Source organism: Aptenodytes forsteri, unplaced genomic scaffold (genome assembly GCF_000699145.1).
Source record: "Aptenodytes forsteri isolate BGI_AS27 unplaced genomic scaffold, ASM69914v1 Scaffold96, whole genome shotgun sequence".
In the NCBI taxonomy this organism is placed as follows: domain Eukaryota; kingdom Metazoa; phylum Chordata; class Aves; order Sphenisciformes; family Spheniscidae; genus Aptenodytes; species Aptenodytes forsteri.
Genome location: NW_008795029.1, coordinates 7,063,853 through 7,090,368, shown reverse-complemented (window position 1 = coordinate 7,090,368; position 26,516 = coordinate 7,063,853). Strand labels below are relative to the sequence as shown.

Genomic DNA, 26,516 nt, shown 5'->3' with positions numbered 1-26,516 from the left:
GGGAGAGAAGGCCACTTTCCATCATGAAGGTTTCTTCTGGAGGTGCTGGTTTAGTGGAAATGTAGGAGAGGATAATGCCAGCATGTGGAATTTCTGGTATAGTAAGTAACTTTTTCCTTTTACATTATCTACAGTAGTTTGTTCTCAAAATTGTTGTGGTTTTTTTTTCCTGTCTTATGAATCACTGGATTTCCTATGGCTTCTTTGGTGATCAGGTTCTTCAGCTACCCTAAAATAAATTCTTGACAAACATTTTTGTAATCTGTACTAAAGGAAACCCGGGGACAAAATCATACGTGTTTAACTATCAACTTATGCTGTGAGTGTTATGGCTGTCCTGTTAACCTGAGTCTATTCTTATCAAGACAGTTTCTTGCCACTTACTGTTAAACAGACTGTTTATTTCTGTACTGTAGGGAAAAAGAGCTTAGTGGTTAGGATGGTCCATGAATTTTTGCTTGGAGAGTTTCTCCAACTAGTTCTACGAGTGGGTTAAGGAAGGCATGGGCAATTCCATGGTGAAAGTGGTGTAGGACACATCATCTCCAGAAGAATCCCTCTACTAAATTCACAGATGACCCTTTGCTTTCTTTCACTACGTGCCAGGATTCTGGAAGATCAGATAGTATTTTACAAGCAAAATCTCCCATGAAGAAGAGGTCAAGCAAAACTTCTTTTCCTGTCTTTGACCCTACCTCTGAGGTACAGACCTCCCTCTCCTTATTGCAAGATTTCCACAATCCTTGTGAAAAGCAGATGCCATCGTACAAATTTAACTTCAGTAACTCATATTTTGCTAAATATGTTGCTTGGTCTTAGGTGGCAAATGTAATATTCACTGTAGTTAATTTTCCCTTGTTATTTATCTGGAGAATTCTGCGGTCAGGAATCTGAAATTTAAATGTGGTTTAAGCTGTAGTCAGCCTTTATCTTTCACAAGGAAGAAGGTGATGTTTTTATAAGCATTTAATATAAAGAGTGAAATAATACTTCGCTGGGGATATTGATTCCATAGACTAAACTCATATTTGTTGAGACAGTAAGCTTTCTGAAGATGCTTGATATTTTTCATTGTTCTTTCACAAGAGAAAAAGTAATTTCCTGGTTGGTGGTTTGTTTTGGGTTGTTTGTTTTTTTTTTTTTGTGGGACATGCAATAATGAGACAGACATAATTAACTCTCACAAGAGAAAGGTACATATGCATATAAAAGCATACGTATGCATTGCATATAAATTGCAGTGTGCCAGATCCTTGCCTTCAGCAAGGCTGCTTTACTGTTCCCATAGTACAAATCTGTGTTGCCCTTTAAGGAATATCCATGGCTGGATAACAAGGCTGGTATCTCTTACCAAAGCAAAATCCACTGTAAAGCTATTGCCTGGGAAAGGACCTGGAATCTTGACCTACGAAACTCAGTTTGCCCATTTGAAGAACAGGCTTAAAATATTTTATTGTCAAGGCAGTAAAATATTAATCTTTAGCTTTCTTTCACTTTTAGCTAACCAGTCACCTTCTAAGAATTGTACACATGCTTACCTGTCACCATTTCCTCTCATCCGAGATGAACACAATTCAACCTCCTATGACTCTGCAATTAGTAAGTATTTTTTTGGCTGCAAATGGATACAATGCCTGTAGTTTCAAGAAAACAATTTGGATGCTTCAGTATAAAATAACCTTATTGCTCCACACAGTTTAATTAATAGAGTTTTGGTGTTTCATACTTCTCATAATTTTACAACGTGCATATTTAAGCCACTGTTTAGCAAAGCACTCGAATGCTTAGCTTTAAGCATGATGGCAGAATGGAAGTAATTTCTAAAAAAAGAGACTTTTCCTTTTTTAGTGCTTTTTTTATCCAACATAAAAAGTATCTTCCTTGGGCTGAATGCATTAAACAAGTACTTCTTCTCATGTATTCCAATAAAAGTGGTTTTTTATTAAATAAATAACGACAAGTGGAAATATATTGCATTTTTACTTTATGAGGAAGGAGGACAGGGGCCTTGATACTGTCTAAGTTTATTCAACTAACTAAGATATACTGCACCGACCGCTGGATGTGCTGACTTCTCTCCATTGATACTATAGGGAGCCGAGGCACTGAAATTACTCTGAACGGTGTGTGCCATACATGAATAATGTAGCTGAAGATTGTAGCAATGGGCAGTTTTGTTTTGTGAACTAAGCTCTTTTAAAATATATATATATATTCTCTATAATAGTTCAAAATACTTACTGTGTTAAACTGAGATATTAACACCAAGAAACTCTAGTGCAGTAAGAGAGATATGTGTATATATATGGAAGATATACAGTAATTGAAAACCTTAGGTTTGAATAATGCCTTGAAAGCTGTTTTTACAACTCCACTTAAAAATATTGGTCACATTTCATCAGATCAAGGGCTTTATGCAAACGTATTTGAAGTAAATCACTTCTGATACCTATTTCATATGACTTTTTAAATAACCCGTTATGTGTGGATGTTGCATGTCTCTGAGCCCGCTGACTCAGTGACTTAAGCGATCCCTTCCCGTCCTGAAGCTGTAAGTATGCCTTTGCTAACTTTGAAGTGTCTTCAGAAGCCAATTTTTATGCTGCAGACATGAAAAAAAAAAAGTTGGACTGATAATGGTTCTGTTAATCTTTAGAAATTATGAACTGTTTGTCCAGGCAGAATTCAGACCTCACCATTCAGAGATCTAATCTGTAACTTTACAGCACATCTAGAACAGTTTATCTTTCCATTTGAAAGTGACAGTCATCAGCCCCTAATAATCTAGACAGAGTTTGTATTCCACCATTCACTCATACATTCACAAAGGATCCTCAAATTATATTGCATGATTACACAGAAGTGGACAAACAAAGAATAAGGAAAGGAGAAGGAATATCATCAAAAGTTTAATTAATTTTAGTTAATGTTTGCCAAAAGAACCACTGCTCAAATATAATTTTCCTATCTATATTTCATATTAGGAGATTAAAAATAGACAGAACTCTGCTATAGATGCTGGCCCAGGTAGACTATATTCAGAGCCATTCCTGCTATATAAATAGATACAGTTGGATTGCTTTTCAGCTCATTAAAACTGAAGAGGGTTTTATTTTATGCCTCCAGTTCATTTTCAGCATCCACGCTGAGTTATTTACTAGAGCAGATATGCTTGTTCAAGAATCTTTCACAACTTTTTATGAAGAAGGTTATGTCATCTCCTCTTCTGTTAGTTCAAAACTTGTTTCTCCTTTAGTCTAGTTTGACAGCCCTGCCCATGACATTTGGCAAACAAGTTTTTAAAACCTCGCTGCAACTGCAGTTGCTAAATGAAGAAATACTAGAAGGTTATCCTCTTCTTGATTCACAGTGGAGGAAATGCTTCTCTGTAAAAGCCAGTGGCAAAAGCCCCTGGTTTGATTTCATGAAGAACAAGATTTCATCAACTATTTGTACATCCAGTTGGCTGCATCTAATCCCTTACATCGACTAAACATAGAACAAAAGGGCACTACCAAAAGATTGAGGTTATTGTCCCTTTTTTTGGTTCTGCTACTGTTTCTTGATACAATATTACCATTTTCATGGCCCATAGCTTTCTCAACATACTCACTTTTGGGGATAAAAAAATGAAATCTCCCACATAGGTTTATGACTGTGTTTTTAATGAGTCCCTCAAGTCCTATTTTAATTAGGAGTGTATAAGAAGAAATATTCTATCATCTGAAAAATACTTAGTTTGCTCTTTCATAGAAAAATAAACAGCTGAATAAAAAGCTTTAAACTTCATTAGAAAAATCAAACATGTATGTACAACACATTTTTCTAAAAATCTCTAACTTTCTGTTAACAGAACTGTTAGTTTCTAAGCAAGCAAAGGCACGTGACTTCTTTTACAGACTGTTTGGCTTAAGAGGCTTTGGGACCTTATCAGAGGAATTTGGATTTAACTGCAGCGCCTAGTGGAAACACAAGCGTGGTTTGTTGGTGGAGTGCCGTGTTACCATCCAGTTAGAAGGGCTCAGGCAAAGATAAGTTTCATGAGGAACATAAAATCTCTGATGATTTTTGAGTGCAGTGACTGGACCAAGTTCTCTGTTGACATAACTCCTTCGGCTTTAGTATCAGTAGGAATTTGCCTCAGAGCTTTTCTGGGCCAGAATTCAAGAGAGGCTCAATCTATCCCCTCTTAGCTTATTTACATCTTTTTGTGTGTTGGTTTTATGGTGTTTGTGTGATAGTTCCCAAAAGATTCAAACACTGAAGACATTCAAGTTCAGTGTTTTAGTACACTTTGCAAAGCTTTAGACCAAAGGCTTGGTTCATCCTGCTGCGCAAACCTAGACTATGAGCCCTCGGTGTCAAGAATTATAGCCTTAGATGGAAATGTAAAGACAGAAGAGCCTCCAGTGATGCTTATATTGGGGATTTGAATGCATGTTTTAATGTCTCAGCTTTCTGTTCATCATTACTGTCAGACGCATGATCAGCTTTGAAGGGTTAGATAGCACTGCTTTGAAATTGCAGCCTTCTGTATCTTTTAATTGCAGTTATAATGGTTTTGTTCATTCACTGGTTTTGTTAAATATCTTGGCAGAGTGGGGAGGACTTCACCTACCTGCAGTGTAAGGTGCGGTCCACAGCTGTGCTAACCATCATTTATGGTTAATGCGCTTAAAGAAATTTGCAGGCCATGTCATTTATCTTAACCTGAAATAGGCATCTAAATGAACTCAGGGGAAGCCTGACTCTAGTGACTTTCTGTGATGGTACAGTGGTTTATAGTGACAGCTATTACAGTGTGCAGCTATTAAGTAGGCTTAGACAGCACCTCATTGTGTTGCCAGCACATTCATTTATATGATGATTCACAAACATATGTGCAACAAACTACAAGCTAGGAATAAAAAAAATGAAATTAGCCCATACAATAAAAGTGCCAGAGTAGTGACCTCTACATTCTAAAATAAACATACATTTGTATAATCATAATCGATTGGTTATGCCATCAGGCTATTTTGAAAACATAAAAGTATAGTACTTAAATAATAATTCATTGCTAGCTAGAGTAATGCATGGTATCATGTCATTAGATTACTTAACACTGACATTCAAGGACTATCACACTTTTATAAAATTCTCTTGAACTACAGCACAATACTAGGCCTGTTTTTGAAAAATGTACAAAGTCCTTACTAGTACAAGTAGTCCTGTTAGCTATAGTGAGATTATTCCTAAGAAAAAGAAGTGCAAGATCTAGCACTTAGTCGTCATTAATTTTATTTTTGATGGTTTTTTTTTCAACTTGATTTGGAAATAAACAATAGTTCCTTAACTGTTGTAAATCGCCTCAGTGCCTTCTGAAGCTAAATTGGAAGGCATTTAATGGGGCTGTGCTGACACATTAGCTTAATACTCTGATTTGTAGTTGCTAGTACTTTTTTTCCTGACCATTAGTATCTTATTTTGTCCAGTACTGGGCACGTTGTCAGCATTTGAAGTAGTGCCTAATATAACGTAGAATACAGAATGTTTATAGGACTGAAGCAAAATTCTCGTTCAGCAACTATTACACCTAAAATGGTGTGATCAAATTTATTGGCAGGTTTGTTACTAGGTTGAAATTAACCTAAAGTAATCTAGAAAATATCAGCAATGAAATATGAAAATAAAAATTGTACAGTGAAATGTTAGCAGTAGCCTATTTCTAGGGCAAAAAAAATGCTTTTATGTAATACAGTCACATAATTGCCCATGAGAGATTGTAATACAGTACATTTACTAAGGCAGAACTCCCCAGCCACCAAGCAGTGATAAAGCAAGGAGTATTTAAAAAAGCAATGTATTCACACTGTGGATATTGTATTTGTTTTACTGTTAAGGTTATTAAAAAAAAAGATTATTACTACTAAGGGATAGTAAAGGGTACTGAGTGAAACTGAGAAAAGTTTTGCAAGGTTTACTGTGTTGCCAGGTGTATCTCCTGCGCTGCTGCTGAGATGTGTGATCTCATTTACAGCTGTTTAACTGCAGAGAAGATACTCCTGATTTAGAGCAGTTCATGCACTTCACCTTTCATTGTATTTTATATTGTGGGTGGCATTTTGATACCTCTTGTCAAAAGCATTTTGATATCTTTTACATTAAATAGAAAGGTAAAAAAGACATATTCTAAAATACAATCCACAGCCAAATCACAGGAAGGGTTCACTTTAGGATGTGAGCTTGTGGGTGAAAATTCAAGGCAACTTTTCCAAGTCATTTTGCCTATCCTTAGTAATGTTTATGCAGCACTGTACTCACACATGGTTCAAAAAGTTTTTCGGCTTTGTAGTGCTTAATATTTCGTGTTTGATATTAAATTCAATATTAAGTGGCTGGGGTCTTTTTTGATAGGCCATAGAAAATGTATGGGCTGATGGCTGAGATTTTAAAACACTTGAAGTCGGCAAGGGCAATGTGTTATGGTTTCATGATGGTAGTCAATGGGGGTCTCATTGTGTCTTTAGCTAACCTGTTCTTGAATAACCCATTACAGAGCTTCTGAGGTGTGCACGGCTACTACACAACAAGCGTGCATTGCAGGTGACACAGCTGTGTAACTTTGTCAAATATATTATTGCTTCTCTTTCATATCATGCACCAGTAACATCTTAAAATACGAATCTGTGGCTTCAGTTTATAATCAATGCTGGGACCTACTATACTAGAAAAGGGGTCTTTTGATAATTTTCAGCCTTTCGCCAAAACTTGGTCCCTTTCTCAAAACCAGATACTTCTTCCAGTTTTCAAATGATGCAGAAGTCTCCAGTGGAATCTAAATTAGGATCTTTAGGGAGAAAAGAAAGTAGCAATGGAAAATTACAGGTCATGCAATTTTGGAGGAATATACTGCAGCTATAATGTTCCCAATAGTATACAGGCTGAACGGTGCAGAGCTCAAAGACAAGCATACTGTGTATACTCTTGTTTTCCTCTGAGTCCTATTTTATTTTTAGGCCTGCCCGTCACTGCCAAGCCAAATGTTGTACCCCAACGAAGGGGCAGCTTACCAAGACAAGTTACAGAACCTTCTGTTTAGCACTCTTGCAACACAGAGCAATGGTATCTAAGATTAACATTGCAGATAGGTTTACCTCGGACTCTGTGGTCGTGCTTGTACTTTATTTCTTCTACTGTAGGAAACAGTTGGAATAATGCATGTACTTGAGGTAGCTAACTCAAACATACCTGTGAAGTACCTTGCAGAGGCAAGGGTACTCCTTGTCACGTGGACCAGAACACGGGCTGTCTTATGAACTGCCTCAGTGAGACTTGAAATGGTGCAAACTTCTCTTAACACCTTGTATAGGTACACTGAACCATTATATCTTGAAACAGGCTGCTTGGATCACAGTGTCATCCCTTTTCATGGGATATAAAGAAGCATAATTCAAAGCAGCATCTTCTGTTGTGTTTTATCTGTCATGGTTCACCTCAGTCTCAGAGCAGTGAAGTCTTTGACTTGAAGAGTAAGTTCATTCTTAGGTGGTTTTAATTTCAGCCAGCTCTTTTGTGTTCATCTATAGATGCCAGCTAAGCTAAATGACAGCACTAGGGCTGCATTGTAATTTTGAATGATTAGTCCTGCAGGAACTGATCTTGCCCATCTAGACAGAGAATATGGGAAATATGGTCTGAGCAAAAATGGTCTGAGTATGAAATAAGTGAAGCCTTCTTTGCAGAAAATTGGTTGCTTTTTAACTCCCTTACTAAAGAAAAAGTCTAAATGCTCTTAGGATGTTTCCTCAGACCTGTGCCACAAATGACATTAACGACTTACTGTCTTGCAGATTAGAGGGGATAGTCTTTCACTTGAAAAGTCGCTGATTTGGGAACATTGCAGACTTTTTACCTGTCAACTCTACTCTATTTTCTAATTGACATTTAATGATGGAGCTAGCTGGCTAAACAAGTATTAGGATCATCAGAAATTATCCACAATTCTCTAGAGTAAATAATTATTTCTAGAGAAATAGAATGGAAGCTTGTTTCAGATGATAGCTAGGTCAAATCAGTATTTCATGTATAATGCATAAAATAGTTATGCTATTGGAGCAGAGAAACAGCTTTTCTCTTGTATAGTTACAGAGAAGTTTAAACAAATTTTCATCAGTTACATTTGTACTCCTTTTGTGTTCAGTTTCCAGAAATATTTGAACAAATCAAGCTTTTCTGGTAAAATTTCACTAAACGCAGACTTCAAAACTTCCTGTATGAAGAGTAGATAATGACACTGTATATTAATTTTGTAATGCTGGAGAAGCTTGTGTCCTCATCCATTCAGAAAATAGAAACACTGCTGTATGACTTAGGTGACTGACCATAACGATATCGAAGAAAGCTTTTTCAAGGTCCATTTTGGCCAATGTGTCCTATTATGTAGCATGACTTTGAAGTACCTTGGGCCATCCATGTAAAAGAGTTGGGTGGTTATAGACTGATTTAGCAGTATTAGGTTTTAAATGGGAAAGTAATGTCCCATGGACTTGGGGACTGCGATGAAGCTTAGCAAAGTAGCCCCATGAGTAAAATAATATGAAATTGCTTCAGAGACCCAAGACTGAAGGACTTGAGAGATTTACCTTTCTAGGTCTCCATTTACTGCCCATTTGCATTAAGTGAATCATTTAACTATATGTTTAACTTTAAACAGGTGCCTAAATCCCGTAAGAGGTAGAGTACTTAAAGCAGAACACATACTTAACTGCTTTGCTGAACCACAGCCTTATCTCTTACCTACTGTTTCCATGGTTTTCTTGTTTATGTGGCAAGACTTGTATTGGATATGAACCAAAACACAATTTTAACCCTTCTGCCAGCTACTTTCAGACACATTCATCCTTCCTATGCCCAAATCTGCTGATCAGTGTGGCGGAAAATTATGTCTCTGACTGTTTCCCTGGATTAAAAAGGATGTTATTTAAAAAGTGTGGCTAATGTGATGTGGTGAACGTGATCTAGCTAACACATTTACAAGGCTGATAGAAGCAAGATGGTGTAACATGGCTAAAGCTGGTCAAGTTAAAAACTATAGATTTTTTGGAACACATTAGTGGGAAGCACAAGCTGATAATGTCTAGTGCACCTTCAGATTTCAGATGAGAGCAAACCTGAATTATTCCAGAATAGCTGGCTCTAACAAGCTGTATGAATTTGAAACTTTCAGGATATGAACCGGTATAATAGTTGCTTGGTTGTGTTTTGCCGTAACAGTAAGTAGGTGCTGTCAAATGATAAGTGGCAGTTTCTTTTGTGACTCACTTTTCCTGACTTGCCAGCTGGCTTATATGCTTTCCCTCAGTTGGGTAGAAATGTTTTTCACTGACTGAATTGTCAGCGCTTCAAGATTTTCAGATCTGACGATGGAGATCTTTGCAACTCATAATTTTACTAATGGGTTGTGTTAATGTACCAATTTTTAAATTCATGGGAGAAATTTATGTCACTCTTGTAGCATTTCTAAAATGATGACTTTGTTAAATGGATGTGCAATTAACCAGCTAAAAAATAATTGTTAGAAAGACTCTTTTGGCCAGAGTATGTCACAAAACTCTCGGCTCATTTATCGCCAGCTGCATCCATTAATTCAGCACTGCTTGGCACTGTCTAACAGAGGCTTCTGAAACATCACAATTTAAATTTAATAAAATACAAAGAGCTTTAGAGCAGGAATAGGCTGGTTTAAAATACTTAACTGTTCTTCAGAAACCCAGGTTACATTTTTTTTTAGTTTCTACCCCCTCCTGCTTTAGATTTCCTTCTATTGAATATGACTATGTGTAAAGAGAATTATCCAGTTGTAAACTGTAGAGAACATACAGATTGCTATTGGTGATATGGTCTGAGCACTAAGAATGCCAAGATGTTACAGCTCTCTGCTTCTCCCAGACAATTTTGGTACAACAATTGTATCCTGTCAGTCCAATCATTTATCCAAAGAATCATTGCTACAGTTTTGGTGTACCATTTTCTAAAGAGCATAAATTTGGTCAAGTTGCTATCTTACAAGTCACTGCTAAATATTAAGCAGACGGATTTCATTCATGGTAATTTACAACCTATTTTCCATGATCATCAGATAAGGACTGGCGTTCAAACCTAATTTGGTCCACATGATATATAACGTATATGCACAATAGAATGAATGTTTCATTTGTTAATAAGGCAAGTGAAAAGAGAAGGGGAAAAGAAAAATCTTTGTTAGCCAAATATGTCACTTGTTTAAATTCTAAAAAGTGTTGTATTCTTTTTTTTCCTTCTTCCCTTTCTCCAGTTTATCGAGGTTTCTGGACAGTTCTTATGCTCCTGGGAGTGCTCACGATTGTGATGGCTAGTTTCTTCATCATCTGTGCAGCTCCTTTTGCCAGCCACATTCTGTACAAAGCAGGAGGAGGCTTTTTCATCATTGCTGGTGGGTGTACTGTTTGCTCAGTTAATTAAAGAATAGAAAGGATGAGGTATTTCTTCCATTTTCCTTGACCAAAAATTATATTAATCATGGTTAAAAGAAAGAAAAAGCATATGCTTCTATCCTTTGGCTTGTGGAGTGCCTGCCTTGGAGACAATTCTTTCCACAGTTATTTAGTCATGAAGCTATTCTAAAAGCTACTTTTAGATTAAGATAAAAAAATCCAGGGCAAATCATGGAATTACACTGCAATTTCAATCTACTTTTTTAGCAAGAAAAAGAATGCATACTTAGGGATGCTGCCTTATAGGATTCTCAAGGGCTTCAGCTAAGGAGAGGGTTTTTTTTAACCAGTGACACAAAAGATGATTACGGTGGGCTCTAAAGAAGTTGGAAGACACAGCACATTCACATGACCCATCTCTCCAATATAGGAGAAATGTTTTGGATGTGATTGGATTACACAAAATAGTTGTCACACATGAGTAAGTGGGAGCTCTAAACCTGTGTGAATGAAAATAACAAATAACTGAATTCCCTCCATCCTCATAACCCCCACGTACTATGGAGGATGCACCCTCCAGAATTCAGCTGATATGGGCAGCTCTCCGAGACGCTGTTCTGTTAACCTTGAAAAGTCTGGGAAGATGCCCCACAGATGTGTAAGATACAGTTGTGTAGGATGTAAATGATAGTATGTGATCAATCACTGTTCTCCTTTGTATAAAGCCTGGTGAGAGGCAGTCCTGTGAGAGCAGGATTGTCTTACGGGGTAGAGCCACTCATGTCAGGACCACAAGGTCTGGGCTCTCTTTCTGCTTCTGTTACTGACCTGCTGACCTTCCTTACCCACTTCACCTCGCAGCTCTGCATACGCAGCTAGCGATCATTATTCCCTTTTAAAGGCCCCTCAGTGAAGTGTGGGAAGTATTTTATAATATTTTTGCTGAAAAAACTCCTGCATACTTGCATTTGATCCCTTGAGAATTACTCCTCCACTCTTTTAAAAGACATACAAAATATATTCATAGCCTGATGGAAATCCTAAGATATTTCAATGCATTTTGTCACTAATTTGAAGGGTAAGAGCCCATGTGAGTCCTGCTCTTTTCATGCATTTGTAATCTGTAAAAAACCTCATTTGTCACTAGAAAGTAGCAGAGGCTGTTGGAGAGGAAAGAGGGCACTTGGAAGGCACCGGGAACTGATGGGCAGAGGTCCAAAGTGACGTGTGTGTTCTCCACTCTGGGTCAGTTCATCTGCCCTCATTTAGGCAGGGGAAAGTTAGATCCCCAAGTCTGTGCTAGTCTCCCTTGGCTTCCCTAGGAGGCCTGCAGTAGGCAATAACATTCATTGGCAGTCAAAACGGTAGGTGTGTAAGAAGTTCCCTCAGCTGGGGATACATTTCATCTTGAAAGAGGGGTCTAACATGGGTCAGATGAATGCGTTATGGAGGAACCCTACACCTCTTTTTCCTTTACTGAGGGAATATAGGGAGACTGGTTTTTTAGGTGTATGAAGTTAAGTGAGCTTTATTACCCCTGTGTGTGACCTTGGGCTTGTCTCTTTGCCCCTCTCACCCTTTGTCCCTATAGAGCAGATGTTCTTCAAGGGAAATCCTGACTTTTTGCTCTCTATATATGTAGTATCTTTCAACTTCAGGACTGTTCTCAATCAGGGCTTCAGAGAAGAGCTGTGTTATTTTTATTATTACCATTGTTGTTAAAAAGCAAAGATATTTAGCAAAATCCTGCTATGATTTGCCAAAAGGTAGTGGTGGCAGCAGAGTATAGGACTCTGGAGCCATTCCGCTTGCACAAGACATTTTGGCTTGGGTGAGGGGACACAGTTCCTGACCAAGGCCTTCTGCATCTACTCCCAGTCACACCAGTAGGGCAGGGCTGCTTGGGGAAGGTACTTACTGTAAATATCCTTACCCTATCCAACACTTCAGATCACCCACAAAAACATTAAAAAAAGGTTTGTTGCTCTCAGCTTTTCTCACAAGTCAGTATATTCCCGTAGCCAAGGTAAGGGTTTAATTATATCATGAATTAAAATCATGCTTGAGGGAGTGACCATACTGACATAAGAAGAGCTTATAAATACTTTGCATTGTCAGTAGTTAAAGCTATGTTCTGTGGGATGTCTTGGACAGCAACTTGGTTTCCTGTGGTGTCAGTAGATCAATGGCTCATTGTGTTAAATGGGGAGTAGGAGGGATTCTCAGACCCGAAGGTATGAAAGCATGAAATTGCTCTCTCTCTTCCTTTCCCAATAGGAATTCCTCACAATAGTTAATATCTTAAATCTGGGATAACTTGGGGGCAGAGCAAGATAAGGTAGAACCTGATGCAGAAGAGGATTGTTTTATTCTGCCTCTAGAAGGCAGGCTGGTGTGCTCTACTGTGTTCCCTGCTGCCCTCACTCCTTCCTCTATCCATCTCCTTCAGGACTAGAAAGCCTGTTCGTTTACTGCCTCCCAAAGGAAAACAGGGCATGGAAGGGGAGAGTGATGAGAAGTGGTGCATATGTACCGCTCATACCCATGTGATCAGGATGCAGCCAGGGTGTGCATCTATTTAAACACAGACCTAATGGGAAAAACGAAAAGATGTAACGTGACTTAGATCATAGGTGAAGTTAGAGTTCTTGTAAGATAGAAACCAGTCTATTGATTTGAAGAAAAAAAAGGAATTATATACATTGTTTTGAAAGGGCCTGGATGCTGTCTTACCACAAAGTTCAAGTAGCTGTTAGACTGGAGAGAATAGTAAGCTTCTGAGAAAGAAGTTAGACAAGGTAGTTGTTCTGTGGAAGTTTGGAAGAAGATGGGAAGATCAGTCATTTTCCTACGTACATATATCGTACGTATAAGAAAAATATTAGATGAAGCAATTTTAATACCTGCTATTGGACTGAAGTATCTGTAATCTTTTGCAACCTTAACTGACAAATTATGTAGCAGATAAAAGCTCTGCCTCAACTGAAGAGAACAGCTTGTAGAATGGTCTGCTGTGCCATCTTAGGGTTCAGAAAGCAGCTGAAGAAGTTATTGGGAATGGGATTCATGCCAACTATTTAGCCATCCAAAAGCTAAGTGTTTTGTATGAACTAACTGCTTAAACTTCTAGTAAGAAACACACTCTCAGAGGGACAATTCACCTTATCTGTGCTAAGGCAGATAGACTTGCCTTCTGGAGGGACCTATGGAAGGACCCTATGTCCTGAGTGACATAGAGTAAGTTTAGGTTGGAAAGGATCTCTTGTGACAATCAAGTCTGACCTCCCTTTCAAAGCAGGGCTGGCTTCAAAGTTAGATCAGGCAGCTCAGAGCCTTATCTAGTCAAGTTTTAAAAATCACCAAGAATTGAAATTGCACAGCATGTTTGGGCACTTGTCCCAGTTTGATCAACTTTATTGTGAAAAATGTTTTTTTTAACTTATATCCACCTGAAATTGTCCTTGCTGCAGCTTGTGACCACTGCGTCTCATTCTTCTAGAGTGCATGTCTCTGAAGAGTCTATCCCTATCTTCTCTGTAACTCCATTTAGAACGATGAAGACTGTTTTCTTCTCCAGACTAAAACTCCCCAGCTCGCTCAGCCTCTTCTTGTCCTCCATCCCCCTAACCATCTTGGTGGTCATCACCTCAGTTTATCGGTATCTCTCTTTCACCAGGGGGCCTCAAACTGCATACAGTATTCCAGATACGATGTCACAAGTGCTGAGTAAAGGGAAATAATATTATTTTCAAACCTGCTGTGTTCTTGCTGATGCAGCTCTGCAGGAGGTTAACTTTCATTTCTGCCAGACCTGCTTGAATTCTTGCACACTGAAAGGGACCATTCTTGTGCTTTAAGGAAGTTGCCTGTGAGGAACAAACAGTTCTTCTGAGCCTTTTTGCCCTTCAAGGCATCCTTTGTCCTTCAGGGCAGCCTTTGCCCTTCAGGGCAGCCTCCCTTGGGATCCTGCCTACCATTTCCCTGAACAGTCTGAAGTCTGTTCTCCTGAAGTTCTGGGTCTTTAATCTCCTACTCACCTTCCATGTTCCTCCTAGGATACTAAACTTTGCCATTTCATGGCCATTATAACCATAGCTAACACCATCTATCATATTCCTGACCAGTTTTTCCTTATTTGTGAGTAGCAGGTCCAGCAAAGCACTTCCATTAGTTGGTCTGTTCCACACCTGTTTCAAAAAGTGATCCTTGATGCAGTCCAGCTACCTATCTCCTGGATTGCTTGCTCTCTGCAATGTTGCCCTTCTAGAAGATGTTGGGGTGGCTGAGTCCCTTTGTGAGAACCAGAAATCATAACTATTTTTCCAGTCCACTTCCTCTTCTTGATTGGATGGCCTGTAGCAGATGCCCACCATGGACCTTTGTCCACCTTGTTGATCTTAACCCATAAGCTACTGTTACTTAGAAGATCTCTGTCCGTTCAAGATATTTCTTTGTGCAGACTGCAGCCATCCCACCCCATCTTAACTGCCTGTCCTTAAAGAGTCTGTATCCATCCAGCAAAGGATTCCAATCAAGCAATTTGTCTCACCATGTCTGCAGCGGCATCATCCATCATCCATCATCATGATGAACTTGAATTCCTCCTGTGTTATTCCAACACTGAGTTCATTTATGTACATGCATTTGAGATGGGCTTTCAGTTGTGCTGCTTTCTCAGTGGAAGTGTACGAGCCTCCCTCATTGCTTTGTCCCATGCATATGCTCTCCATTCCCTTCCCCCTGCTTATCTGGAGGCTTTGATGTCCATCTGCCAATGGTCCTTGCTTGCATCTCTTCTCACAAGGTTACTGAGCTTGTTGCTCTTTCCCCACCTTGTCTGATGGATCTCGCCTCTCCCCAGCAGTCCTTGTATCTCAGAGAGGGTCCCGTGGTAACAGAAGCCAAAGCCCTGCTTGTGACACTAGCTACAAAGCTAGGAGCTGATGCACAGTGTATGCCAACTTTTGTACAGTTTTTATCCTTTGGGCAGCAGGTTTGAGACCATCATCACCTGGGCCCCCATGCCCTTACCTCTCATCCTCAGAGCCCTGTAATAATCCACTCAAGGTCTCTCTGCCAGCATCACTGGTGCCTGTGTGGATGAACTGCAAAGGGTCTCCAAGGGCCAAAGGAGCCTCAGAAACCCCCCCGCAGTGTCGCATATCTGGGACACAGAATAGCAGCAAACCTACCCACAGAGCAATTCTGATGTCTGGTCTGTGGCAGAGTCACACACCTGCCCTTTCTTTATCCTGATCTTTAAGAAAGGCCACCCACTTCTCTTATCGAGTGGTGCAGCTGAACTATCACAAATGGAGTGTCACACACAATTATTAGTATTGGTGGCAGCTTATTGACTAGCAGCTTTCCCTATTAAGCTTTGTAACCACACCAACTACCTGAGGCTGCAGGTGAAACTACAGATGCTATACCTGTGGGGAAAAAGTGCGTATCAGTTCAACGATACCACAGTAACTGACTTGAGCACTGTCTTTGCAGCCTCATCTCCATGTCTAGAATATCAGAGGATGGACCAAGAGCAGCTACAGTAGTACGAACTGTAAGAAGCCTTATAGTTGCTTCAAAGGTCATAGGAAAAGAAGGGAAAGCTGCCATAAAATAATCACTTAGAGCAGCCTTCAATAAAATCCATAATTACCTTGGGCCTGTTCCTGCCTGGGTGGTGGTGAAAACGGTCCTCTTGTACTGATGTCAAGCAAGCAAACCCCCAGGATGTGCACAGAGCATTACAGAATCACACCCTGGTGAAGAACCAAGACTTGAAGTACAAGTATGACGACTGCTTCCTGCCAAAAGAGTGAAAAAAGCTGGTATTTTAATTGTAGCTCCTAGATGAGGACAAAAATCTGTCTTCAGAGCTATGTGCCAACTCCCGTAACTCTTAAGTGGGATCCTCTGCACGCACTTTAGAGTGGAATGTCAACCATAGTTTTTAAATAAAGGTCACAAGAGGCCAAGGTAGGTGGTAGAATCTGTAATAAGGACAAGGACAGAAGAATGCAATTGAAAAAATAAAAAAATATACACACACATACAAGTTTTCCTCAAGTGAGATGAAGAGTTCTAAACTTCTAGGCACAAGTAAAAAGCTCATATCATTCTTTCCAGCACCTGTTGTCTTCATGTCTGCATAGTAAAAGATTCATGCCATAAACAGCCATTCACCATTGACAAGTGAAAGGCATTTCTACGTGGGAAGAATAAGTACTAAAGGCCAGCAAACTGCTTCTCGAATTCATGGACGTTTCTAAAGGTTCTGTATTCTTTCTCGTCTGCAATATGCACAAGTATTTGTTTGAAAGAAATTCAAAAGAATAAATGCAAAAGACAGAAAAGAGTGACCTCAGAGAAGTCCGCGTCTTATCACACTGCACAGAGCTGTGTATCAAACGTGTGCTCTTAAAAAAAAAAAGCAAAATGGAAAAAAAGAAAGAAAAAGGAGGGGGAGGGAAATATTTATTTGTCTTAATCTCTCTCAGACATATTTCATGTTCTAGGAATAATTTCCCCCATCATTCCTAATTCATGCAACTGCTGTTTTATTTTATATTCACTAAAAGGCAAGGGCAAATGGACACCCACACACTATGCAAAAGGTCTAAATGCCAAAAATGTAGAAATACATCATAGCACGCATTGTTCCTAAAAATATTTGCTTCATGAAATTGTGGAGGTTTTTTTTCAATCTCAGTAATTTTGCCTTCGAGCTTGGCTATGAGAGTTCATGACATTCACCACAGATAGTCAGTGCAAGACTGCAGGAACAGACTTCCCAGAATATATATATATTCATTTTAGTATATTCTCCTCCATAATGAACAGGCATTCCTATTACACTTGTAATGGATGCTTTCTCAACTCTTACCGGCATGACTAACATTCTAAAGGAAAGAGACAAGCTAGTGAGACAAACCTGTGGATACAGAAGTAGGATGGAATAGCAGTAGTGTAGTTATATAAATAGAGGAATTCTCCCCATTGTCTTCCACAAGCAGCATAAAATTTATCTAAGAAAATACTCTCCAGCAGTTAAAGAGAGTAATTCTGACCTCTCTTCAGTTTTACATGGGCTCTGCCAATGGTTCTGAGTTACTAGTATTCCAGTGACTGTACTAGATTCTTCAGAATCAAATCAAAATCTTGTGATTGGGGGCGATGTAAAGAAATAGGCTAATTTTAAACTTTTCGCAATATATGGTTTTTCTTCAAAAATACCGTATTCCCTACATATAAATTGAGGCAGTGAGATTTTGCAGTAGTGGGAGCTAGTTTAAAACACTTAAGCGGACCAAGATAGACAACTGCTTAGTAAGATTTTGTATTGCCTTCAGTCCAATGCCTTTCCTTTTGTTTAAGTACCCTCCAGTGTATGGTACTTCACCGACTGGTATAAATAACCAAAGCAGAATGTTGCAGAAATAGTGTAGATGTACGCACAAAGTAGGATGGAGAGGCAGAAGACTTGTATTTATTAGCAGCTCTGCTATGGTATGTGTTACGTGTTAAGCAAATCTGCCTTGGCTTTGAGGAGCAAAACTCCTTTGAAAGCCAGAGTCGAGAGCAAAGCTTGGATACTTAGAACCTCTGAATGTCAGATTAATTGTTCCTGTGCCTCATTTTTCCTTCTACAAAATGGAGATAAACCCAGCTTTTGATCTATATTTTTGTAAACACCACATAAAGTGCTGACTGTTGTTTGACGTGACTATTACAGTTCATAATGCATAGACCAAATTGATACCTTGTGGCCTGTAAAAAATACTTCACACATTATGTGTATCTGAATTTTACATGCTTCTCAGTCCGCTGAACAAGTTGTTTGTACTCTGTTCTTAATACTGCTTTTTCTTCAAACCTTTCTTGAACCGTTAACATCCCCCCATTTTGTTAAAGTAAGACAATGCAAACAGACATGAAATCATATAATCTGAAAAGAAACAGTTTTCTTTTGGAATCTAACAACCAGATAAATATTTAAGTGCTAGCAACCATTTATTAAGCTCATAACTTGCCTTTGAATCGGGTATTTTGATGCAATCAGTGTGGATGCCAGGAGGAAAACCCCTTTAAGTCAGACTTGCACATGTGCTTAAATTTAAGCACAACCTGACATGCTTAATGCATAGGAAGGAACTACTGCCTCTGGCCCTAAACATCAAACATTTTAAGTAGATGCATTAGTGATAATAGAAGTACAAGATCTGCTTCCCTGCTCTCACCGCTGCTTCTAATGTACGCTTAACATCTTAGGAAACAAGACCAAATGGACAAAACAGAGGGTCTACCTGTCAAGAAATGCTTCTGGTTTCCTTTTTCTCTGTTACTATTTGTAACATACAGGAGCCTCAGTAAATTCCTGTGAAAGTGCTTAACTCCCATGAAATCATAACTCTGTGAAAATTAGACAAAAGGAGCACTAATGAATGAAATGCTGCTGGGGCAACAGGACATGGTCAGTTTTTACTTAGCCTGATTCTACTGTTCAAGACATTTCTTGAACACACTAAGCAACATAGCTACTAATTAGCCTCCATTAGCAGATAGTGAGAACCCTTAAATACTCCTCTAGTGCCTTAATTGACTAAGAGGGTTTACATATTCTCCCTTTCTTTTTCTTTCATAGAATCATAGAATCATTAAGGTTGGAAAAGACCTCTAAGATCATCAAGTCCAACCGTCAACCCAACACCACCATGCCCACTAAACCATGTCCCTAAGAGACATGGTTCTTTCTTTTAAAGAAGGACATTTATCTCTGCTTGACATACATTTCTTCAGCAAATTTCCATACCCAACAATTTGCCACAGACAAGTATTAGCAGCTTGCTGTGAAATCACCAGATGGATTTCAGCTGCCCTGAAGTTGTTTTACCACTGGCAGCACTGGCTTGCTATTTTGCACCTACATGGAGCTGGCTTTAGTTTAATCACCTAGAAGGTGTTGCTTCAGACTGCCTGAAGAGCAAGGGGTGCCCATTTCGAGATTAAAGCACCTCTGAATGAGATTTGTTTTAATGGCAGATGCTTCTGACTAACTGGGCTACGTAGCTTTGTGTTGGCCTAGGGTGCCGGAGGTGAAAAGCGTTCCAGATGTGCAAGGCCTGGTTACACTTACCTGCTGCTACAGTAAGGGAATATACATCACTACTTTCTGTAATTATTATTGGTTTAGACTAAGTTTGCCCTGATGTAGAGAATAAATAGAAGACTACAGACATTTGAAAATGCACAGGCGCAGCCACCTTGAAGAGGTAAATTCCAATGTTCATATGAATTGTGCCATATTATCAATGTATCTTTCCTTATCTTTGGGCTATGATTTTTTTTTTGGTTGAAGTTTTGAAACCTTGAAGAAACTCCATGTCTCTAATAACTCCCTTCGTGAATTTGGCCCTGAATCTTTTTACTTTTTACATCAAATGTTACTGCCTCTGTTTGGTTCTAATTTTCCTGTGTTGCTACATTATCTATTATCATTAGATGTTCTGTTATAGGAATCTTCTGCTCAATTTGACTTATATTTGGAGAGTCTGCAATTTAATTTCTCGTTCACCTAAGGTGATCCTTCTCTCTGATTGTTTCACCAGTTGCATGTTCAATACAATCACAGTACTAAATTCCATCAAAATTGAGCTTTACTTAGGTAAAATATTTTCAAAATTGAATTTATGCCTTTTAGAGTTGAGTGTTGGTTTTTTTTAAACTTTGTTAGTAATTTGAGCCCTAGCAAAAAATGTAATCCTGGAAGTATATTTCATAGTCAGGAAATGTGTCTGCCTCCTTTATTTAGTTTTTCTCCTTTCTTTCAGCCTCATAAAAATTGCAGATCCTTTGGGATTTTCAGTCACGTTTTGATTATGCCTCAGGTTAAATACTTCAGCTCATTGTTTGGTGGGCTTCAAAAGGTAGTATTCACAAACATTGAGTTGTGAGCTCTCATCTGTCAGATGTTCAGGGTGTCCAGAATGTAAAAGTATTACATTTTGACAATAAAGCACCAGTAAGAGTGTCACCAGATCACCGATTTAAACTGCTGCAGCTAACCTGTCTGATTTTGCCTGAAGCAAACAAGGGAGTGATGACAAGAATTGCTCCCTGGTAAGTGGGTAGGAAGGGCAGGGAAAGGAGGTGGTGAGGCAGCATCTCAGGGTGGGGATGGGGAAAGGTAACCATGAAAGGTTACCAGGAGCAGTGCGTCTGGAAGCAAATGCCTGTCCACGGGTACTTGCAAAGTGCATTTGTGGGTTTTACCACAAGTGCCACATTTGTTCAAGGTTGCACTGCAAGTATTTAGGAGGATGGGGAAGAGACCACAAATACCTTTGACTTACACTCTGCTGCTCCACAGCCTGTAGACTGAAGTTTGGCAGTAAGTGTTCCCAGGAGTATGCACTGGCTTGTGGCTTTAATGAGGCACCTAAACATCCTGGGATAAAAACATGATGGGGTGCTGTCCCCCAAATATTTTAATGTTGGAATAGATAGTCCTGCTGCTGTAACTGTGCTGTGACAGCTGGAGCTCAAGGAGCAAGTGAGTACAGGCTGGAGCATGCAAAAAATTCAGTCTTGTGCGCCCAGTTTTCCAGCAGATCTGCTAGAGCATCTGTGCTGCAGGCTTGCATTTCTCAAGTGTCCACATTCCTCTAAAGTGAAATGAAATATTAGGCATGCAACTGATACTTTGGAAAGCACTTTCTTCTTATATCTCCTTCTGGTGCCTAGTAACAAAGAGATTACCAAAGTTTGTAAGGACATGTGCTCCTATTACTATCATGTGTAAACAATCCAAAGGCCTTTCAGAGGAGTGGTTGGGAAAAGGCTGTGAATTATGTAGTGGATTAATTCCAGGAAACTGTTGTATCCAATCTGAGGTTAACACTAATAGCCTGCTTCATAGCTATTATTTAATTATTCTTGGGTTTTGTTCCTATACCAGGAACTTATTTTCTAATGTGGAGGATTTTGGATGAAATACATCTGAATTTGTCTGCAAAATATTTGAGTAGAATACTCTGAAGGTAGTATGTCCCAAACAAAGCCCTTTTCATAAGAAAAAAAAAAGCAAAATGTAGAGAGGTGAAGATGATAGAAAGATTTGTCACCCCTTTCCCCTTTTCGTATCTCATCCAAAACACTGTGATAGAAACAATGCCAGAGTTTGGGAAGCAAAAGTAGGTCTTTTTTTCCAGGTTGTCCTGTCCTGTCCCCTCCCCTTCCCCTTCCCTCGGCTCCTGAATTCAAAACAGTAAATACCTGCCTGGATTTTGTCCCTAAACACACCTGTGTTTCGGTCTGCCCACCAAAACCAGATATATGCTTTCTCATGGGAGTATGCCTTTCAGTGCAAATCAGAAGCAAGATGGGGATAGTGCTTGTTAGAGGAAGCCAAAGGCAAAAAAATATCCAGCGGTGCCTGACGGTGCCTTGCAGACGAGGCCTCAAGCATTGATGGGTTTCTAGGTATTAGAGTAAACGCACTCAGCATTTGTCTCACACTCTGTTGTTAAAACCTGGTGTTTCTTTTCCAGGTGTCTTGTTTTCGCTGGTAGTCGTGATGTATGTCATCTGGGTCCAGGCGGTGGCTGATCTGGAAAACTACACAACCATGAAAAAAATGGATTGCCCAGACTTTGCTGTTTATGTACGCTATGGCTGGTCTTTTATGCTGGCTCCCATAGGAGTATTTTTTGCTTTATTAGCAGGAATGCTGTTCTTGTTGGTAGGGCGTGCCATTTATTTACACTCAGACTAGTCATACACTGCTGAAGGGAATACAGGAATCCTAGTGAAACTTCATGACAATTGTAAACCGGAACACAATTTTATACATTATTACCATTATGGCGATCCTAAGTATGCAGGCAGACTTCTGGAAGTTCTTTTGTTACTTGTTTCAGGGTAAAGGACACAAAACTCAATACAGGAAGAAACCACCTTTACTCCCAACTAGTTGTTTTTAATTCTTTAGAAAGTACCCATGTGGTTCTCCATATTAAACTATTAGCAGCATTTTTGCAGTTTTGCAAACAGAGGAAGGCAAAAATTTTCTGCAACCAAAAGCCCAACACGAAATGGGCCAAATCAACATTTTATACATTTGTCTTTTAACATTTACTTTGTGCTTCTGCTTGTGGAGAATGGTACAAGGTGGAGGAGAAAACAAACATTCAAACACAGTAATTCAATCTGCCTCCTCTCCTGTTTTCCACTACTTGCCTTAGCTTTATTCAAGCAAACATGTCTGCACTTTATAAAAATAGAGCGCAGTTGTTCATGCAGCATCCATGGGAAGAGGACGAGAGGGAAGACAATTGTCGTGAACAGCAACCTGGTGCTAGTCTGTACATGTAAAAGCTTAACTGCTTCCATTGCACGTTTCTCTTTTCTGTATGCATTTGAAAGCTGTATACTCTGTATTCTGAAATCCATGTTTGTTGCATGATTCTATAAGCCAATATGGCATAGTTAAATCACTAGCTGAAGTTATGCCAAAATGGTACTTTGAATTATAGCATTAATATTTTAATCAAGTTTTAAAGCTTTTATTTTTGAATGGAATAATTGCCTCCTCCAACAAACATTTTCCTGGTTGTGTAAAATGACTTTTTTATTAAAAAAGGTTTATTATGAAGATAATATTTAGGACATGAAAATGTATGTTTTATGTAGCCTTCATTTTCCCAAATATTAAAAGTCGGCATTACAGACCAAATCCAACTTGCCTACTAGTCATCCCAGGGAAAGCAATGAGACTAGCTAAGACAGCAGGGGAGATGGATTTGGTTCTGTATTGTAGGAGTGGCTGGTTCTCTGTGTATGCGTGTGTGCATATGTTTGGAAGATGGGTGAGGATGGGACTGTATGCATGGTATGGAAAAGATGGGGTGGAGTTTTAACAATGGGAAGACTTTGTCTGGCGTTGGGCCCAAGCTGAAATGAAATCCATCTGAGAGTGCGTTGGTTTCCACTTTGTAACTCAATGCAGAATAGTTTGGGACTGATGGGGAAAAATAAAGACTGCATGTTGGTTTCTTCTTGTTCATAATGCTTAATTCCACAGCTGTTACGAATACTGAAAGCATCACTAAAAGGCAGAATGGAGTGCCCACCTAGAAGATGTGGTGGGCCAGATTGGATGTTGCTTCCATTTCAGGAGCTTTTGTGATTGGAAGCTTTCCAGCCTTCCCCGCTACTTATTTATTTTTCCATCATGAAGATTAGCTTTATACATTATAGAACAGGAAGACAACAAGGGCGGGGGGTGTGGGAGCTGGGACTATGAGGTTTGGAATAATTACCAAATCACAAAAATATTTTTATTGGCAGCTAACATGGTGTTTTTAATTACTGTGTCAGAGAGTATGATGGGTGAATTTTAACCAAATATTCATAAGCATATATATGAACTCCATATAAATGATAGCCATCCGGAGAACATTAGGGTTACACCATAATGACCTTGGTTAGTCAGGAAATGCTGAAATTAATCCTGCCCCTTGTGCATATGGTATTATATTCCTGCCCTTAATTACACAATCACATACTGTTTCTCAAATAATACAATCTGTTGGTATTTACCCCCTTTACAGTCTAAGATACTCACTGGTAATTGTGGAGGTAAATTCAATAATCAAGAGTTATTTGACTAGGTACCCCTCCCAAACCACGTCTGCTTCTCTGCAGGGGAGAGTCCTTCTCCAAGAGCTTAGAGGGGGCAATCCGCTTGAGCCACTTTCTTGCAACTTTTAGAAGCTGGAGGAATTGAGAGGTGCCTCAGAGCTGGACTTCTTCCAGCAAGCCTAACCATGTGTGCAGCAGCAACTAATAAACTCTGCAAGGAGTGAGCCAAAGGCTCCCGTGGAGCCCTTAATTCAGCCCATGTGCATCTTCAGAACTCTCTCCATTATGCAGCTAAATTAGCTGCACTCTTGTGTGCGAGGTGGCCTCTCCTGGAGGCAACCCTTCGGGTCAGACTGCGGGCGTAATGGCCGTTGAAGATCCCAGGTGTTTCTGAGGGTTTCCTTAGAAACTTCGGGAAGCCTTTCTGGCATCAGTAGAAATTCCTTGAGTACTCATAAATTCTTCACTCAGACTCACACTTTTGGCAATAGTCTGTAGCTCTATCCATTTGCTTTAATTGGATACCACCTTCTTCTCCTAACGGCAGAACTGGGAGTCAGGTTCCTTCTGAAATGGTGTGGACAGGTTGCTTGCTCCCTCCAAAACACGTATGTAGCTGAGCATATGATGTGTAATAAGTAGCTGCTGCAGACCAGGGAACGGTGTTGAGGGTGGTGGGGAGGCATTTCTGTATGGATACTACCTAAAAGCACAGTCTAACTCTTGTTCCGATTTCATTAGAGAGCTGTGTGCAGGGGAATGGGTTTGTAAGAACTCGGGGAAGACAGGCCAGCTAAGGAGACTCACTCCGTGGCATTCTTCCAGATATGCTTTTGTCTAGAAAATCCTTGGCGGCGATGCAGGGATTTTCATGATTAGAGCTGAGTAAAAGATTGTAAAGGGGATTAAATACTGTAATCAAAATATTCTGTGAAATTGGTCAAAGAACTGTGTTCCTCACAAACCTACAGGGTTTGGGGGTTTTTATTTTTAATTGCCTAGCAGGCTTAATAGCCTGTGGTCATGTTGGAAGAAAAGAAATTTTTTTTTTTTTAAGTAACGTTTGGAAAAGTGATGGTAAAAGGAACAGGTAGATAAGAAGCATTTTCTGATTACTTTCAATCTGACAATCATCCGCTTGTCCAGTGCAAACACAGTGAGGACTGTGACTGCCCACGGAGGAGGCAGTAAGAAAGGAGGGAGAGAAAGGAGGGTGAGTGTCCCTCTGCGATGCCCTCTGCCAGCCCGCTGTGCAGCTGTTGTGGATTCCTGGGGGACGCGCTGACACAACGTGGCAAAGGCAGCTGCGGACAAAACCAGTCAGAAAAGCATCTGCCCCGGGTTCATCCTTGTTACTCACTGGGGTGGCTCTGGAAGTTTCACTGGATCTGACCTTCATGAAATGTGTGGCTGTTTATTGACATTTATGTTAGTGAGGTAAAGCAATGTTCTCCTTTGAGGAAATGCAAAATAAAGCCTGGTCTATTTCTCTGCAGGGTGCCTAGCTGCTGCAACTGACTCTGTACTCTATAGTGTGCTAGTAAACTGCTAGTAGGAAGATCGTTCGTAGTGTTGGTATTGATGTGTCCCCATTCTTGCAAAAGCCTAACTGGCTGCGAAGTATGTTGTGCTTATTATCTTTTAGGAAGTCATATTGTACCTCTTATTAAATGAGCTATTTACCTTCTGATGCAGCAGCTGGGTTTTCCTCTGGCTCTCCTGTTCCTATCTGTACTTTCGGCCATGTGATCCAGGCAGTGAAGACTAGATAAAGTATGTTCACATGAAATTCTGCTGTGTTAACTTAGAGTAAATCAGGATTGATGCTGCTGAAGTCGGTGGAGATACTGAAATTGAAAACAGAAGTCAGTCATCTATAATCAAAAGTGACAGAAGGGATGAAGCATCACAAGTATTTACAGTGCCACTTTTCCCTCCATTTCTCTTACTCACGTTACCAGTTTAAACTGGTCTATCTTTCCAGTCCACAATGTGGCTCATCTACCCAGGAGACACGTTGACAATAGGGATCAGGACAGCCATTTGACATGAAGGTAAGAAGGAATGGAGGGCTGGCAGCACTTCCTATGTTAGACACCTCCAAACTCTGCACCTGGTTTTTCCCTACATCCCGAAGAGCCCAGAGGGGCCTCATGGGGTGCTGCAAGACTCTACATTTTACTGTGAGGATAAGGGGAGGGCGTGGAAGTCACCCCATGTTATTTGCCGTAGATCTGTTCCTTATCTGTTCCTAAAAACTGCCAAGAATGCATTTAGTACCAACTAGGGGGACACACAGAAGGTGCCTTTCACACTGGGAGGCAGCCACTCTGAACTGGGTTGCAGCAAGGGGATGGTCTCAGCGGTGGTACTTCACGTTTGGCACACCGTTCCCCCCAACCCTGTGCCCCAGATGCCCAA

At 39.8% G+C, this 26,516-nt stretch overlaps 1 protein-coding gene across 1 annotated transcript in view; it reads left to right on the top strand.

Annotated features, from left to right (window-relative positions):
• TMEM182 (transmembrane protein 182) overlaps positions 1 to 23,505 on the top strand; it is a 38,970-nt gene extending 15,465 nt beyond the window's left edge. The window contains exons 2-5 of the mRNA XM_009276117.2: positions 1 to 101; positions 1,501 to 1,599; positions 10,316 to 10,453; positions 22,004 to 23,505. Of these exons, the coding sequence (XP_009274392.1) occupies positions 1 to 101; positions 1,501 to 1,599; positions 10,316 to 10,453; positions 22,004 to 22,227 (562 nt within the window). The 3' untranslated portion in view covers positions 22,228 to 23,505. The remainder of the gene's footprint in view (positions 102 to 1,500; positions 1,600 to 10,315; positions 10,454 to 22,003) is intronic.
• Positions 23,506 to 26,516: the final 3,011 nt, after the last annotated feature.